We start from the raw sequence: 19,228 nt of genomic DNA, 5'->3' as shown, positions 1-19,228 counted from the left end.
ATACTACTGGTTCATAACGTTTATTAAAGGAACAAGGAAGGACAGGGTCCTTAATTCTATTCATAGATTCCCTTTTAATTGATTACTGGTACCATGGGCATCAGACAAACTTAGCTTAATATATAGACAGAATAGATAATAGAAGAGTACAGAGTAGGTTCATCAACACAAAAGAAAAATCCTCTCAAATGTAGTAAATTCTTACCTTCTTAAGTGGGGATATGCAGAGATGGATGGCTTTGTCCCATATGTTAACAAGAGATTTCACTGTATCTGCTCATTGTTTCAATGATTTAATGAATGTCCTCAAGAATGTTATGTCATTAGTATTCTGTAGTATTTCTTCAGTAAATCACCAATGCTAGTCAGTCAGTATTCGGAGTGTCTGTTCACACCACTGTGTCAGCCAATGATTTGGAGGTGGGGCGGGACTTACGGCCGGCAGGACTTACAAGTGTATTTTACAGCAAAGAAAGCATACAGCAAAGCAAACAAAGTCCATTTAAAAAGAGTCTTTACGAACTGGAGGAAACAGAAGTCATGTCCATATAATCAATCCCAGTCACTTACAGCAGTGATTGGCGGGGGAATTCCCCCGTTATCTCCATTCTGGCCGGGAATAGTGCTGTTACTATATGCAGCCGTTAATGTTAGTATAATCAGATCCTCGTTAATTATTTTGCAATACTTAGTGCGAAGGAAAGGTATACATTTTAAAATAAATCCTTTCAATAAATAGGAACTGGCATGTTATTGTATATTGGGGAACATCTGACTCCTGATCTAAGTGGCAGTACAGACTGGTAATCAAAAAAACCCACAGAGAAAAATTAAATGATATTCTCTCATCTCATATCTAAATGGCTTCTATGTAGCTTATGTACGTTTCTGTAAACGTGTATGTGAAAAGGGCAGGGGAATGGAACTAAGTGGTGGCTCTTTCAGAAAGTTGAACGGGCGTGATGGGCAGAATGGCATCCTTTATTATAAAACTCTATGATTCTATAAAAGTTATCTCTGCAACTTCAAAAGCAGCCTGTAGTATTCATTCCTTTTAAATAAATGTGGTGTGACCACAGATTCTCCGCATGAGCAAACCAAGATCCAGTAGTATACTTGCTGCCTGACTAACTTGTCATGGACCCTTAAAATTAAATTTTAAGAAACAAATGTTCTGGTGAAATTATCAGTTACCTAATTTATATAGTGGAAGTTGATTGCAGTACGGGCTCTAATTTGTACTTTAATACTTGTAACATGTTAATTAAAAATAGTTTCTTTTATATTTTTGACTGCTTGTTTTGTATAGGTTGATTGATTCTATGAGGAAGTTTAGTTCAAGTACAACAACGAGTATAAGCTTTGTGGGTTGCAAGCGTTCTGTTAAGCACCGATCTCCCTTCCTGTGTCGTCTTCCTGTGTAGTGCATGAACCCTGTTTAGTCTTCACAGTTTGTGGAGAAGATGTTTTTGAAGCTGAAGAACATAATCTTATGCAAAGTGGAGCATGTAGAGATTGGACGACCACTTTCACAAACACATGATGACTTTGAGGTGCGTATCTTCAAGTATATTTTACAGAATAATATTTTTTTGCTTGACTTATTGTGATAGTAACTTGAAGTGGTGCAAACGGAAAATGTGAAGAAATAATGTGTTGTGCAATTAGTTTTGAAACAATACTGTGGCATTAACAACAGATATTAAATATAATAAAAAGAAAAATACAGCAAATGCTAGAAATCTATAAAAATAACTGAAACACAACAGGTCAGTCAGCATCTGTGGTGAGAACAGTCTATAGGGGGGAGTTTTAACCCCCAGGACGGTTGGGAGAAGGGCTGGTGAGGGGGTGCTGGGGTGCGGGTAGGTTAAATTCTTAAAAATGTGAAACCTGACTCCAACCCACTGCGAACGTGCCGACTTCTGGTTTAACCAGAGCGAATTGAGGGGGACAGGTGAGTAACCTGCTCTCGAGAGGCGGGTTAGTAATTTAAGTATGTTACTGAGGCTGTGTGCCTCAGATTTTAGCAGCCATTTAGATTTAGCAGCTGCGGGCCGGTTTTCCCAGGGCTCGGGAAACCTGTCAGCTGAAGGGATGCGAAAACTGCAGGATCCAGCAGCTAAGTGCTTTTCGAGCACTGGTTGTGGGCCAGGTGGAGCAGGGGTGCTTCCCCCGGCCCCTCAAGCAAATCTTCTGCCACAACCGACCTCCCTCCCCATGATTTGCCAACCCCTCCCCTGCGATCATATGCCACTCCACGATCTCCCCCAACCCGCAATCTCCCCCACCCCCTCCCCCGGTGATCTCTCCCTCCTCTCCGGTCCCCGCCTGCGGCCTTCTACCACAGGCCCTCCCACCCGACAGCCAGCCCGTTAACCTGGCCGGCTGTTGGGCGGGAAATGGAGAAAAAAAATTCAAATAGGGTCCTGCTGTTAAATTCGGCAGGACCTCCGCGTTCCCCGTATTTCCGGGTTTCCTGGCTGCTAAAAGTCTTCCCCCCACGCACCCCCCCGGTAAATATCGGGGCCTGTTTCGGTCTCGAAGGTGTCAGCTGTGGCTCAGTGGTAGTACTCCTGCCTCCGAGTCAGAAGGTTGTGGGTTCAAGTCCCACTCTGGAGACTTGAGCACATAATTTAGGCTGAGGGAGTGCTTCACTGTCATTCGAATTAAACATTAAATGCAGGTCCCATCTGCCCTCTTGGGGATGTAAAAGATCCAATGGCACTATTTCGAAGAAGACCAGGGGAGTTCGCCCCAGTGTCCTGGCCAATATTTATCCCTCATCCAACATCACTTAAAAAAAAATGACCCGGTCATTATCACATTGCTGTTTATAGGACCTTGCTGTGCACAAATTGGCTACCCCGTTTCCTACATTACAACAGTGACTACACTTCAGAAGTACTTAATTGGCTGTAAAACACTTTGGGACGTCCTGAGGTCATGAAAGGCGCTATTTAAATGCAAGTCTTTCTTTCAGAACAGGTATTAATTGCTGTTTGTGACTATCTTTGGAAGTCTACAAAAGGTGCATTGTAAAGGCAGTGTTTACATTCGCCGTTATGTTGGTGAGGGTGAATCAGAGATCATGATATATCAGAGAGTGTCACTATGAAGTATTACTTTGTCTGGAATAGCAGATGAAGGGTATATTATATTATTAAGGAGACAGTAACGGAACATTTAGATAAGCATAATTTAATAGGACAAAGTCAGCATGGCTTTATGAAGGGGAAGTCATGTCTGACAAATTTGCTTGAGTTCTTCGAGGATATAACGTATAGGGTGGATAAAGGGGAACCAGTGGACATAGTGTATTTAGACTTCCAGAAGGCATTCGACAAGGTGCCACATAAAAGATTATTACTTAAGATAAAAAATCACGGGATTGGGGGTAATATTCTGGCATGGGTGGAGGATTGGTTATCGAACAGGAAGCAGAGAGTTGGGATAAATGGTTCATTTTCGGACTGGCAACCAGTAACCAGTGGTGTTCCACAGGGGTCGGTGCTGGGTCCCCAACTCTTTACAATCTATATTAACGATTTGGAGGAGGGGACCGAGTGTAACATATCAAAATTTGCAGATGATACAAAGATGGGAGGGAAAGTAGAGAGTGAGGAGGACATAAAAAACCTGCAAGGGGATATAGACAGGCTGGGTGAGTGGGCGGAGATTTGGCAGATGCAATATAATATTGGAAAATGTGAGGTTATGCACTTTGGCAGGAAAAATCAGAGAGCAAGTTATTTTCTTAATGGCGAGAGACTGGAAAGTACTGCAGTACAAAGGGATCTGGGGGTCCGAGTGCAAGAAAATCAAAAAGTTGGTATGCAGGTGCAGCAGGTGATCAAGAAAGCCAACGGAATGTTGGCTTTTATTGCTAGGGGGACAGAATATAAAAACAAGGAGGTATTGCTGCAGTTATATAAGGTATTGGTGAGACCGCACCTGGAATACTGCATACAGTTTTGGTCTCCATACTTAAGAAAAGACATACTTGCTCTCGAGGCAGTACAAAGAAGGTTCACTCGGTTAATCCCGGGGATGAGGGGGCGGACATATGAGGAGAGGTTGAGTAGATTGGGACTCTACTCATTGGAGTTCAGAAGAATGAGAGGCGATCTAATTGAAACATATAAGATTGTGAAGGGTCTTGATCGGGTGGATGCAGTAAGGATGTTCCCAAAGATGGGTGAAACTAGAACTAGGGGGCATAATCTTAGAATAAGGGGCTGCTCTTTCAAAACTGAGATGAGGAGAAACTTCTTCACTCAGAGGGTGGTAGGTCTGTGGAATTTGCTGCCCCAGGAAGCTGTGGAAGCTACATCATTAGATAAATTTAAAACAGAAATAGACAGTTTCCTAGAAGTAAAGGGAATTAGGGGTTATGGGGAGCGGGCAGGAAATTGGACATGAAGCTGAGTTCGGATCGGTCAATGCCCTGTGGGTGGCGGAGAGGGCCCAGGGGCTGTGTGGCCGGGTCCTGCTCCGACTTCTTGTGTTCTTTAGATTTGTGGTTGGGATCAGATCAGCCATGATCTTATTGAATGGCGGAGCAGGCTCGAGGGGCCGATTGGCCTACTCCTGCTCCAATTTCTTATGTTCTTATGTTCTATACCCTCTTCTGAAGTACTGTTGGTAGACAGATTCGTAAATAATGATGGGTACAGAGTTTTGATGTACAATCATGATGAGGTACAAGTAATGCCATGTTAGTAGTGACCGAGCTTATTGAGGAGGAAAACATTCAGCAGGTCACAAAAAATAATTTGTACAATTTGTTAAAAGTTATAATTTTGAAAAGAATGTTAATTAGTTATTGAAAATATATACTGCACTGCGACAATAAAACTGAGGTGATGTGAATGTCTCAGACCATTCAAAGCCAAGATACGTTATATGGGCATCTTTCCTCCATTACATGTGATTAGTAATATATTCTGTCAGTCCTTGAAATGCTACTGTAGCTTTGCTGTATGTGATGAATTGAGACAGCCACAACTCTAGTGAATTGTTTGTGGTCAAAGGCAGTGACATACTGCAATGTGTTCTTTTTAAAAGCTGATGGCTAACTGGGATGAGCAAATGATTCAAAGTAGAGAAGCCCTTTTAAGGAGCAGGTCCCACTTTTCTTCCATTGTAGTGCAGTAATACTTTATTGTGACAGTGTTTGGGAGTCATTGAAGATCGTATTATAACAAGAAAAGCATTCTAAGTGAGAGGAATGAGTGTTTCCAGGCACAGTTTCATATGCCAAAATAGAACATTTTATTAGCTAGACTGTAGCATTGAGCAATTCTATTTCTGTTAACGAGCAAAAGTAATGAAAGTCAGAATGACGAATTTTCTGACCCAAGCTCCTATACTATAATGTAGAACATGAAAGCTCCCATATCAATGCAAGTTCTTCTTTTCTTCCTACCTTTCTTCCTTTTTCAGTGGTCCTTAAAAGACACAGGGGGTTAAATTAGGCCACATAGCACCTGTTTTTCAAGCACTACGTGGCCCCAAAATGGCCATCCAGGCCTGCACCAGCAGTGGCCCAAACTTGGAGGAGTTATCTGATGCTGCCTTCTACAGCTGCGCCAGCTTCATGATGATGAGATCCGATGCCCAATATCCCAGGCTTCTTGGACCTCACCATTTGTGTGTGGGGTGTAACGCTGCACGGGGTGGGCAAAATTGGGGGGCTCCAGAATTTAACCCCACAAAGCTTGACTGGCCTGATTGGCACCACATTCCTATGTCAGGAATATCACTCTCATATGCTGAGTGGCAATGGCAAGATCTCTCCAGATACAGTCTTTACAAAGTCATACAGTTCTTTGAATTCCAGCCACAGAAGTGTAAAACAAGGATGTCAATGGTGTAGTCTTAATCTCAATACACTGGCATTCCCTATTGCCTGCAAGCTTGTGGGGTAGATCAAAGACAGAAGGATGGCATACCAGGGTAGTATTTATTTAACAAATAAGAATGCAACTATTCTTGAAAATAGCCAAAGGCGTATATTTTTGTTGACTGTTTACACTGTAGAAATAACTCTTCCAAATATATTTCAGAACAAGTTTCAGAATATAAACTGAGTTTGAGAAATCTGGGATGTGTATAGATGCTTTGGCCTGAAGAATCTTAGCAGAGCTGCGAAAGTAAATCATAAGCCTTCTCTATGGATACATATTTTTCAGAAAAATAATCAAAAGCTGGGACAAGAGAATAATAAAAATAAATTGACTTTTTTTTCGGTCTCTTGTTCTTTTATTACAGGATTTTTTGAGTGGTAGAAGAGCAATTTAATAAGAAGTTTATGGCATTGGTCGTTGGCTAAATAACTGATCTAAATTATTCAGGAAAAGTCTTTATTCAGCATTGCCACAGATGGAAATACCCTTATGTTATATCTTGCTGGCTCACTTAGATGTTAATAATGAGAGTTGTTAAGCTACCATCTGGGAGATGGTTTGAGTGCATGTCACTTGAGACACATAATGGTGTTAAAGAAAATACCTTTTTTCTATCTGTTCAAACCCATCTTCCAGAACAGAAAAGCCTATGTTCCCAAGTGATTTACCATTGAGTCCTACATTACCCATTCTCAATTTAATAATATGTACTATATGTACTATTAAAAGCCAAACGGTCAGATGGCGGCAAGATGGTATGTTGTGTTGCAGTTCCAATGAAGTGCAGAGTTGTAAAATGTTAGTTCATACCCATGGATGAATCTTAGCTGGGCTGTCCAACGGGAGGTTGCTGAGTGGAGGTGAGGGGGAAAGGATTTGATCAGAGTGCAATATTGTGACACCGGGAGACCTATAACAGTGAGAAAGACATATCTGCTAATGTTCTCAGTCCCCATTTGCTCAGGAGCTTGGTGGACCAATGAACTTACTCCACAATGCAGTGTGAGTTATCTCTTCTGCACATGTATTAAAACATTGAAGCATACTCAGAAGAGATAACACAAAATACATTTAGAATGAGCAAGTATTTGGATTCCTGCACAAGCAGCACGAATGGAGGTCCAAAATGCTGATCATCCGTGCAAGAAGTAGACGATTGGCAACTATTGAAATCTTGGCCTTTCTTCAACAAATCCAAATGAGAGTACTGATTCCATTTTCATTTTTATTTCATCTTTCAGAATTCTTTACGAGTTACTCTAGAATGGCCTTTAATAAGCCCTTAACTAGTGGTTTTATTTTGGGGGGAGGTCTAATTTTTGTAAATGTATTTTAGCATGGGGGCAAGACTTGAAGTAGTGATAAAAATGGAAGAAAGGTCCATTGTTGCTCTCTACCGTTGCTGCTCTCTGTTTGCTCATTTATTTTTTGAAAAATCTAATATGCAGAAGAAATGATCTTTTGCATACAGTAAAAAATCTACTTCGCCAATCAATATCTTGGAAACAAGATAGGAGGAAATAGTTAATAGGGAAAAAGAACAAAGGAGGGTTATTTACTAATATAAAGGAAGTGTTAAAGGGAAACAACACTCTGTGGGGAAGTAGTTCAATTCAAAATACTCCGGCCATACACAGGGAGTTTATGAGAGTGTCTCAGCAGATATTGTGGTTTTGAAAGGCTGCATGATGATCCCTATCAGAATCCAATAATGCACTCCAGTTCCAACCACCTTCACATATCCAGTAACTAGAACAAACCTCTTGCATAAGTTGTTTTGTTACTTGTGCAAAGATAAACACAGAAAGAAAAAGCTTACTTGGTGTTGATCAGCATAGTCAAAGGCTTTTTTCCCCATTGTGTAAACATTGGTTGATACTGCAATAAACAAACTGTAAACAATTTTACAACACCAAGTTATAGTCCAGCAATTTTATTTTAAATTCACAAGCTTTCGGAGGCTTCCTCCTAGTTGCTGGGTTTATCCTTACACCCTTTTTTGAACAAGGGTGTAACATTTCAATTCTCCAGTCCTCTGGCACCCGTATCTAAGGAGGATTGGAAAGTTATGGCCAGTACCTTCGCAATTTCCACCTTTACTTCCCTCAGCAACCTAGGATGCATCCCATCCAGACTGGGTGACTTATCTACTTTAAGCATAGTCAGCCTTTCTAGTACCTTTTCTTTATCAATTTTCACCCCATCCAGTATCTCAACTACCTCCCCTTTTACTCTGACTTTGGCAGCATCTTCTTTCTTGGTAAACACAGATGCAAAGTACTTATTTAGTACCTCAGCCAAGCCCTCTACCTACATGCTTAGATACCCTTTTTGGTCCCTAATCAGCCCCACCCCTCCCCTTACTACCCATTTACTATTTATATGCCTATAGAAGACTTTTGGATTCCTTTTTATATTAGCCGCCAGTCTATTCTCATACTCTCTCTTTGCCCCTCTTATTTCCTTTTTCACTTCTTCTCTGTACTTTCCATATTCAGCCTGGTTCTCAATTGTATTATCAACCCGACATCTGTCATACGCCCCTTTTTTCAGCTTCATGTTACTCACTATCTCTTTCATCATCCTAGGAGTCCTGGCTTTCTCCCTTGTGGGAATTTACCTAGACTGTACCCACACCATCTCCTCTTTAAAGGCTGCCCATTGTTCAATTACAGTTTTGTCTGCCAATCTTTGATTCCAATTTACCCGGGCCAGACCCATTTTCAACCCACTGAAATTAGCCCTCCTCCAATTAAGTATTTTTCTCTAGATTGCTCCCTGTCCTTTTCCATAGCTAATCTAAACCTTAAGATACTATGATCACTGTTCCCTAAATATTCCCCCACTGAAACTTGCTCCACTTGAACCACCTCATTCCTCAGAACCAGATCCACCAATCCCTCCTTCCTCTTTGGGCTGGAAACATTATGGTCAAGAAAGTTCTCCTGAACACACTTCAGAAATTCCTCCCCCTCTTTGCCCCTTACATTATTACTATTCCAGTCTATATTAGGATAGTTGAAGTCCCCCGTTATCACTACTCTATAGTTCTTACACCTCTCTGTAATTTCCCTGCAAATTTGCTCCTTAATATCCTTCCCACTAGTTGGTGGCCTATAGAATACACCCAGTAGTGTAATGGCACTGCTATTGTTTCTTAACTCTAACCAAATAGATTCTGTCCTTGACCCCTCAAGGACATCCTCTTTCCAGCACTGCCAGATTCTCCTTAATCAATACTGCCACCCACCACCCCCCCCCCCCCCCCCGACCTTTCCTTCCCTATCTTTCCTGAACACCTTGTATCCAGGAATATTCAGAACTCAATCCTGCCCTTTTTTGAGCCAGGTCTCCCTGGCTCAAATGCCAACTCTTGGGGAATCAAAAAAGCAGAGAAAAAAATATGGTGGCCAGCTTCAGGAAAAACTCTGAGAAGTTCCTCCCCAATTCTAATGCAATCGAAGAAGCTCCAGGAAAACATGGTTATCCATGTTACATCACTAGATCCAGATTTTGAGTTAATATTGAACATTATTCTGGAATCCAGTTTATCTATTCCCCTCAAGATCTTAAATATCTTAGTATGATCAACTTTAAGCCATGTTTCTTCAATGTAGACATTGCTAGCGCCCACGTTCTTTCCTCATAGCTTAGGTACCTAATTTCACTTATCAGCTTGGTTGCCCTTCTTTATAGTTCCTCAAAGGCAGAATGTCCCACTGTGATATGGTGTCCAGTATTGTACACAGTAGTCAAGATGGGAGTGGATCATTGCTTTGTACAAGCTAACAATCACTCCTTTCTAACTCTCAAATTGCACTTCCTAAGATTTTGTTTGCCTTTTCCACTACCACTGCACATTGCGCTGATGGTTTATGGGTAGTTTCTGTTAAAACTTTTTACTTTTTACTTCATTTCCTGTAGATTTTTCTCTCTTATTTTGTATTCCAACATCTTCCACTCATTGGCTCAATCCCCCTAACTTATTTAAATCCCGCTGCAACTGGTCCGCTTGTTCCCTACCAATTACATCTCTTCCCAATTGGTATCATTGGCAGACTTGGAAAGCTGTGTTACTGACACTTCCTCCAGATCAAAATATACAACAATGGCCCCAGTACCAATCACAGTTAGTCACCTCTTTCCATGTAGATGCTGCTGTCTTTACAATTATTCTTTGCATCCGAGAATTCAACCAGTTAGTTATTCACTTCAAAAGTTTACCTTCTATTCTGTGCCTTTCTACCTTGTAAGGTAATCTAGTATGTAGTACTTTAGCAAAGTGGCAGCCATGGATCAGCGGTAGCACTCTTGCATCTGAAGGTTATGGGTTCAAGCCCCACTCCAGACCTTGAGCACATAATCTACACTGACACTTCAGTGAAGAACTGAGGGAGTGGTGTGCTGTCGGAGATGTCGACTTTCGGTTGATGTTAAACCAACAACTTGCATTTATATAGCATTATTAATGTAGTAAAACGTCCCAAGGCGTTTCACAGGTGTGATTTTTCAAACCAAATTTGACACTGAGTCACATAAGGAGCTTTTAGGATAGGTGACGAAAAGCTTGGTCAAAAAGGTAGGTTTTAAGGAGCGTCTTAAAGGGGATGAGAGAGGCAGAAAGGTTTAAGGAGGGAATTCCAGAGCTTCAGGCCTAGGCAGCTGAAGGCACGCCACCAAAGGTGGAGCGATTAAAATCAGGGATGCACATGAGGCAAGAATTAGAGGCGCACAGAGATCTCAGAGGGTTGTAGGGCTGGAGGGGTTACAGAGACAGGGAGGGGCGAGGCAACGGAGGGATTTGAAAACAATAATGAGAATTTTAAAATGGGAGCCAATGTAGGTCAGTGAGCACAGGGGTGATGGGAGAACGGGACTTGGTGCGAGTTAGGATACGGACAGCAGAGTTTTGGATGAGCTCAAGTTTATGGAGGGTCAAAGATGGGAGGCCTACTGGGAGAGCATTGGAATAGTCTCGTCTAGAGGTAACAAAGGGTTTCAGCAGCAGATGAACTGAGGCAGGGTCGGAGACAGGTGATGTTACGGAGGTGGAAGTAGGCAGTCTTGGTGATGGAGTGGATATGTGGTCGGAAACTCATCTCAGGGTCAACTAGGATGCCAAGGTTCTGAACTGTCTGGTTCAGCCTCAGGCATTGGCTAGAGAGAGGGATGGAGTCCGTGGCTAACGAACAGAGTTTGTGGGGGGGGACCAAAGACAGTGGCTTCGGTCTTCCCAATATTTAGTTGGAGGAAATTTTTGCTCATCCAGTCAGACAAGCAATGTGACAAATCAGAGACAGTGGAGTGGTCGAGGGAGGTGGTGGTAAGGTAGAGCTGAGTGTCGTCAGCGTGCATGTGGAACCTGACGTTGTGTTTTCGAATGATGTTGCCGAGGGGACAGCGGACCTAAATGCCTGTATATGAATGCCAGTAATGTTTACAACATATGGTTTTGTAATTTTCTATTTTAGCACCATTATCCATTGGCATACGTGGAAAGTTAAAATGAAGTACATGTTATTGTTGATTATTCATTTACCAAAAGGCTATCAAGTCCTGGAATGCATCTCTAGGGCATCCGAAAGGGCTCAAAGGAGAGCAACGTGGATGGTTTTGGGGCTTCGAGATCGAAGCTGTGAAGCGAATTTCTCTCAGAATTAAATGTGTTTTTAGTGGAGAAAAGAATATTGATACGGGTCACAATTCAGATTTTTCGAATGCTAAAAGACAAAGACAATGTCAATGTGAATTATTTAGTTAACTGAAATTGTAATTAGAGAACTAGAGGACATGATGAAATTTTTGGAAAGCCTCTAGAGGGGCTAAAGGTTCAAAGAGCATTTCCCCAAGAGCAGTAAATATATACAATAGCCTCCCATCAAAAGCAGAAAATGGTATGTTGATTAACTCCTTTAAAAATGAGCTGGATGAATATCTGGTTAAGAATGGGTTAGAAAGTAATAAGAATAAGTGTACAGAACAACAGTTAAATACTCCTTAAAATACAACTGTGTTGTTAATACTGTGGATATGTTGTCTGTGGAATAAAGCTTACAATAATGTAAGTTGTCGTGTTACATAATCTGAAGTTTTAACTTGATTATCTTTGAGGCTAAGAAGAAACTTCACAGACTTTTACTCTTGGAAGTTTTGCTGTGGTTATTCTCTCCCAGCAAATTAAATTGGGTAGACTTCATAACAGTGTGAATTGTATTATAGTCTGGTAGAAATCATAGGATCAATGGGTCAATTAGCTTTTGCTTCTTTCATATCTTCTTGGATAGAATGAGACTTTTTTCCCTGGAGAGTAGGAGGTTTAGGGGTGATCTTATAGAAGTCTATAAAATAATGAGGGGCATAGATAAGGTCGATAGTCAAAATCTTTTCCCAAAGGTAGGGGAGTCTATAACGAGGGGGCATAGATTTAAGTTGAGAGGGGAGAGATACAAAAGGGTCCAGAGGGGCAATTTTTTCACTCAAAGGGTGGTGAGTGTCTGGAACGAGCTGCCAGAGGCAGTAGTAGAGGCGGGTACAATTTTGTCTTTTAAAAAGCATTTGGACAGTTACATGGGTAAGATGGGTATAGAGGGATATGGGCCAAGTGCAGGCAATTGGGACTAGCTTAGTGGTATAAACTGGGCGCCATGGACATGTTGGGCCGAAGGGCCTGTTTCCTTGTTGTAAACTTCTATGATTCTATGATTCTTACATTCATAACAGCGATCATTCCACATACAGACCTGTGGACCATCAAATTGGTGCACAATGCATTGTGTCAAATATATGATGTGAGGAGAAAGAAGGAGACTGTGCCTTGTCCTTGCCACACTGTTACATTATCTGCCTTTGGACACTCCTGGCTGTTTGTGCAAATGGAATCAGTGTGATACCCAAACTGACCAAATATGTATCTGAAAGAAACTGAATTCTGTGAATTAACTTTACTTTCTTCCCATGATGCACATGTCATATGATATCTTCCAAATATCAGCTTAGTTGTCAGGGGATCCGGTCAAGTAGATGTGAGGCATTTCTCCGCAGATAGGGAATTAAAAATCATCTCACAAGTAATCCTGAGCTTGTCCTATGTCCTTTTGTGTCATGATGTGGAGATGCCGGTGATGGACTGGGGTTGACAATTGTAAACAATTTTACAACACCAAGTTATAGTCCAGCAATTTTATTTTAAATTCACAAGCTTTCGGAGGCTTCCTCCTTCGTCAGGTGAACGATGTGAAATCGTTTCACATCGTTCACCTGACGAAGGAGGAAGCCTCCGAAAGCTTGTGAATTTAAAATAAAATTGCTGGACTATAACTTGGTGTTGTAAAATTGTTTACTTTTGTGTCATGTAGCTGAATAGCACTGGCAAAATGTGATATCCTCTTTCAGTACTCTGGAGAGTTAAGCAATAACCATGTTACCCATTTTATTGTTGTTAAAATTGTATTGATATTCATTATAGCAGCTTTGAATTCAATCACTATCTGTATTCTAACCAAACAACTGCTAATTATACTACCTTTTATGGTTAATTTCTATTACCCTTGATGCTATGTTTGGAATGGAAGTGCATCGAGAGCACTAGCATTGCTAATTAGCTAAACCTGCAAAGGTGCTTTACTCAACAATTGTATCTTTGTACAAACAACTTTTCTCGTTAACAAATCCCAGATTAAAATCTACTTAAACATAAGCTTTAAAATGAGTCATCACTTCAAGTGTTGCATCTTTGTAAATTTCAATCAAGCATTTTGTCATGTTGTGACTTTTTTTAATGGTACTATGTTGCAATGAATTCACTGCCTGTGTCTGCAACAGTGAAATCTCCACTACAACTACTGCAGCTGTCCAGACAGGAAGTCGCACACGTCACAGTTAATGATATTGCTGAATGCTGACATTCAAGTATCATACGATAATTAGACAACTTGTTGTGTGGTAGTACAGTGTTTACAAGCTCTAGTATGCTGGTGGGACTTTGATTGTTATACAATAACATCTTGGGCCCGATTTTAGCACCCGCTATCGGGTGCGTTCTCGGCGGGGGGGGCTCGAAAATCGGAAAATCCAGGATCCCGAACGGATCCCGCCTCGATCCCGCCCATTTCGGGGTTCCCCGCTGACGCGCCGGCGTGCGCGCGCAGCCCCCGCTGGTGGGAATCCCGCAGGCAATTAAAGCCAGCGGGATGCCACTTGAGAGTATTTATACTGGTATTTCAGGTCATTGACTGACCTGATAAAGGGACTGTGTGTGATTTTGGATCAACATGGGACTGTTTCCCACACTGGGGGAAACACTCCCAGATCAAATGGACGTGTTGCAGCTGTCAGCCTGTGGCAGCTGCAAAGGTCCATTTGACAGGGGTGGGAGGGAGACCCTCACCCATTGCAGGAGGCCACTCTGTCACTTGGGACAAAGTTTGGCCTCCACCACCCTCCTCCTGACGGTCAAAGTCACCAACCTGCACACTTACCCCGGGGTCCGGAGACATGTACCTACCTTGCGGACCCCCTCAGATGTACATCTTGCGGATGGGGGCCACCGTAGCTGCAGTCATGACCTCTTCGGGGGACGAACAGTATCACCAGCCTCGCCATCCACGCCGTCCACCTCTGACACGTGGAGCTCCACAACAGAGTGCTGTGACACATCCACCTGTACAGCAGGAGTGAGGGCTACCGCAGAGAGAGATGCGTCGCAGAGGGCACTACCCTCGCCACAGGGTCCACAGACCGAGGCTCAGCCTCCTGGACCTCTCTGAACAGCAGTGCACACGGAGGCTCAGACTCACTCGACATGTAGCCGTGGACATCTGCAGCCTCTTTCATGCCGAACTGCTCCTGGCTGGCCCGTGCACCATCTTCCTACCTGTCGCTGTCAAAGTCACCACTGCCCTCCCGAACTTCTCCTCCGCAGCCTTCCAGGGTGCAACCGGGGACATCGCCGATGTCTCTCAGTCGTCTGCGCAGAAGAGCCCTGCAAGTACACCTACACCCACTCTGCAGTGACACAATGGGTGGCATCAGTGGTGGGTCCTCATAGTGATACCCAGGAGCGGGCATTATTGCACAAACCGGACAGGATTGGCGAAGACATGGCAGTAGTGGTGCCAATATAATGTGTGATGTGAGTTGTTCTGAAATTCAATATAAGTAACACCCACGACAAACCCTCAAACACCCTTGTGCATCCCCTTCATGCTCACGACACGTTTGCCTTACGCTGCCTACTGCACATATGTGATGTATGCCCTGTGAGTGAGGCTGGCCGTGAGAGAGATGCACGAGAGGGTGAGTATGAGATAGAGCCATGAGATTGTATGAGGATTGGGTTGCGTGGTAGTGGCGGGGTGAGTACTGGCGAGGTGAGTAGGTGCAGGTAAGATGAGGATGGGGTTTGAGTGGGTATGAGGGGTGATGTGACAGAGTAGTGTTGGCAGTGCTGAAGGTGATGTGGGGTGGGGGCAGTGATGTGGCAGACGGAGTGTAGGGGAAAGACTACGTGTACTCACTGTGGCTGACCTACTGAGGTCATTGGACCGCCTCCTGCACTGTGTGCAGGTGGGCGATATGTTGGTGGCGCAGGTGACCCCCTCTGCCACCTCGAGCCAGGCCTTCCTGGTGGCGGAGGCGGGCCGCTTCCTCCCGCCCGCCAGGTGGAAGATCTCTGTCCTCCCCCTCCTCCTCACCGCATGTATTGATACCTGGGGTGAGGCATCATTAAACTGGGAGCAGCCTTCCCCCTGGGCTGCTCCGTGCTGTAATTTTTTCTATTTTCTGCAGCATCTGTCAGTGGAGAACTGCCCCTTTAAATAGAGCGCCTCCAGCTGACAGATCTTACTGCGCATGCGCAGCCCGCCCGACGCGCAGATCAGCAGCGGGGAACCCGGAGGAGCAGGTAAGTGAATCCAATTAGTGGGTTGCCTGCTGCAATCGCGCGGGAAACCCACTAATTTCACCGCGCCCGCTTGCCCATCCGCCGGGAACCCGCACCCCTGGTAAAATCGGGCCCTTTGTCTCAGTTTTGATGTTGTGAGAGACACAGAGAGGAATGGAAAATCAGGAGAGACATTCAAGCCATTTTTATTTACCTCCCAGCTGTCAGTTACAGAGTACCATTGGCAGAGGCTTGCAGGCAGAGTGTCTGCCTGTTCTCTCAAACATGGGTGATATTTAACACAGGGAAACCAAAGAGGAGAATCGTATAAAGAAATAAAAATAAATTGTTCAGGATTGTCCACCTTTTTTAACACGTCAAGAGTTATTTAATTACATGAACATACAGTGAAGTTTTCAGATTCCCTACAAGTACTTTGATATTAGAGCCAGAATTGTCACCCACTCCCACTCCTCTTTAATCGCCACACAGACATAGGAAATGGGAGAACTTCAGTGCACAAAGTCTGGTTGTTGTGCACTCTGATGAAGTATGTGGATAAACTACCACTGACACTGATAAAATTAAAACAGTGCCCCCATTTCGGCATCACCATTTTAAAATCAAAAGGCGTTCTGTTGATGGATCAGTGTGACAAAGTATACTGATACATTATGGAATTATTTACCCCTCCTAAATTATTGCACATCTACATTTCTTTGACATACTTTGTTGACATTGTATATAAGCTTTGATGGTATATTGACATTCATGGTATAAACAATGGCTCAGAAATTGCTTGGAGTGGCAAACCAACATTGCTCACCAATCCATAGATTTGTACTAACCCAATAATTTTTTTTTAACTTTTCCCTTCTGTCTCTTATTTAATTTGATTGTTTCTTACCCTCTCCTTTTTTCACTGTCTATAACTTTTTACAATGATTTTAATATTGTACCTTTCACTTCCTGGATTTTACTTCTGATTGGTCGAGGGGAGAGTGTGATCCTCTTGCTTCTCCCAGGGGTCCCCTCTTCGCTGGAACTAACACTGGGCTCTTCTCCACTTCCTTGTAGAGGAAGTGCACCCAGTAAAGTAAGTCCCGGTAAGCTAGTGGGTTAGTATAAATCTATGGAGCGTTGAACACTGTTGGTTTGCCGCTCCGAACAATTTCTGGGCCATTAGTTACTTTCCAGCTGGGCAGATGAGCAGTTTGGCGCTGGTCTATTGTTTCCACTGATTCCAGCCAGCGATATCCCTTTAATTCGAAGCTGTCATATTGCTGGCGAACCAGGAGGAGCAAGTTCCAATTTCTGAGTTTCACTGCGCATGTGCGAACACTGGAACTTGCTCCTCGATTTTGCCACTAACAACGGTGAGCGCTGTTGAGCTCACTATTCTTTTTTAAGCAATTTCTGGGCCAAGGTGATCAGCAGTTTGTAGCAAGTTACAAAAGAAGACAATTACGCTGGTAAGTAGCAGCACTGCTGGCACTTATGCCTATAGTTCGTCCATGCATTCAGAAAATATCTTGCCATTTATTTTTTTTAAATAATCTTTACTTACAAGGTTCTTCCACAGATTATTGTGAGCTTCCACTTCAACTAGCAAGCAGGTTTGGAGCACAGAATAGATAAGGATCTCCCTTACCCAGTCTTATAGTTGGGAGAAATTGGTTAGTACCTGTCTATGGGCGCAAAACATAGGGTGCGACGACAACATGCGCCCAAACTGGTGTGCCTGAGAAATGCCTAAAATTGGTCTCATTACCATGATCAATGCAATGGTACCTGGAAAAACAACGTAATGAAGCCTTCAGGAGAGAATTCTATTCAGTTTGTACAATGGCAAAAGTACATTTGTGTAGTTAATGTGTAACGAAAGCTTGAACCTGACTTAATCACTTCTCAGAACACTTAGCACTTCCTTCTCGATGTGTCCTGTGGCATATGTAGTTCAGGACATGGCCTGTGCTTCATGGGGAGCAAAATCAAAACTAATCTGTGAAAACATTATTTTAGTGAGTGAGTGGTAAATCGATGGAGACAATGGAAGCAGATAGTATTGATTCATTCAGATGCAAATTAGATAGATTTCTTTCAGAAAATAATATTTTGGGATACAGTATATGGGTAATTTGAGACATGACATGTGATAAGTGTAGCATGCTTGGGAGGAACAGGTGACTTTGGACCTATGGTTCCCAAAGCTTTCCACCACTGTCGGGGGGAGGGGTGGAGGGTTTCCTCACCTCATGTCTGAGTCTGTTGCAGACTAATTGATAGAGATTGATTGCCAAGATTAGTCATCAACTCCATTATCATTGTATCATGCGACTTCTGGAACGGTAGAAGGCGAACTAGATGGACCTTGGCCTTTTTTGTCTACCGATTGCTATGTTCTCCTTTGATCAATCAACTGTGAATTATTTGAAGCAAACGTATTTCTGCACATACATATATTGTGCCAAGCTCTGCCCATTAGTTGTGAAAACAGCGAGGTAAATTTTAGTCTTCACTGCAAGGGCATTAATCTGGCGGAGCGGATCACCCGCCTGTTATAGAACCTGTCCGATTTTCATTCCATTGAAAATTTACTTGACTAGGTCTGCAGTATGTTGTTTGGGAGAGGTCATAAAGTCTCTGACACCTTTTAGATGTCATACTTGTCACAGCCATTGCAAAGGGGAAATACTCCATCAGCAAAACATCTGCAAATGATGCACAAGCAGTGTATTCAATTTGACAAAGAGTCCACATTAGTATCTCTCGTCTTTCCGCAGATACTGACTGACCTGCTGAGCATTTGCAGTGTTTCCTGTTTTTGTTTCAGATTTGTGTGTATGGACAAATGGACATCTGCAATTAATTAGTTTAATTCATTACTACACCTGGTTGCTAACATTAGTGCTATTTTATGCTTGTTTTAGTATCACTGTTCCTTCATCAGGGAAAGGGATTGCTGTAATAATTTCTATGTACTGTGAAGGATTATTTCCATCCTGTCAAAGCTCCAGCATACTGATGCAGGAACAAAGCAAAATCTTTGTTGTAATATTTCATTATTATTTAGTTGACAGAATGAAATAAGGTTTTGCACTCAGGCCATCAATCAACCTACAGATAAATAATAGAATTCTGCCCTTAATGTATTTTGAGCTGCGAGGACCTCTAGTTGTGAATTCAGCACTTTGTTAGAAAAAAAACATTGCAGTTTGAAATTGTCTTAAAAATTCTTTATTGTTCAACCTGTAGTTGACTCACATTTGCATCACAAATAGGCTACTGTTTACATATGAAAATTACAGACCAGAAAATCCATATCTCAACGTGCATCTTATGTTGTTCACCATTACTAGGCAATTTTTTCCTCATCAATTTTCTACCATCTTCATCTTTCCCAAAAGTTGTTGGGGTAGAAATTGAACCTTGTGCCTAT

The 19,228-nt window shown here is 42.6% G+C and overlaps 1 protein-coding gene across 7 annotated transcripts in view; it reads left to right on the top strand.

Annotated features, from left to right (window-relative positions):
- Positions 1-19,228, top strand: part of LOC137320893 (multiple C2 and transmembrane domain-containing protein 1-like) — a 603,286-nt gene that overhangs the window by 176,592 nt on the left and 407,466 nt on the right. The window contains exon 2 of one of the 7 annotated variants that reach the window (XM_067982851.1): positions 1,310-1,553. The exons of the other annotated variants lie outside the window; for them this stretch is intronic. Coding sequence (XP_067838952.1) covers positions 1,464-1,553 — 90 coding nt within the window. The 5' untranslated portion in view covers positions 1,310-1,463. The remainder of the gene's footprint in view (positions 1-1,309; positions 1,554-19,228) is intronic. 7 annotated transcript variants of the gene reach the window in all.

This window comes from Heptranchias perlo, chromosome 4, assembly GCF_035084215.1.
Source record: "Heptranchias perlo isolate sHepPer1 chromosome 4, sHepPer1.hap1, whole genome shotgun sequence".
Lineage (NCBI taxonomy): Eukaryota > Metazoa > Chordata > Chondrichthyes > Hexanchiformes > Hexanchidae > Heptranchias > Heptranchias perlo.
This window is presented reverse-complemented; position numbering and strand designations above follow the sequence as displayed.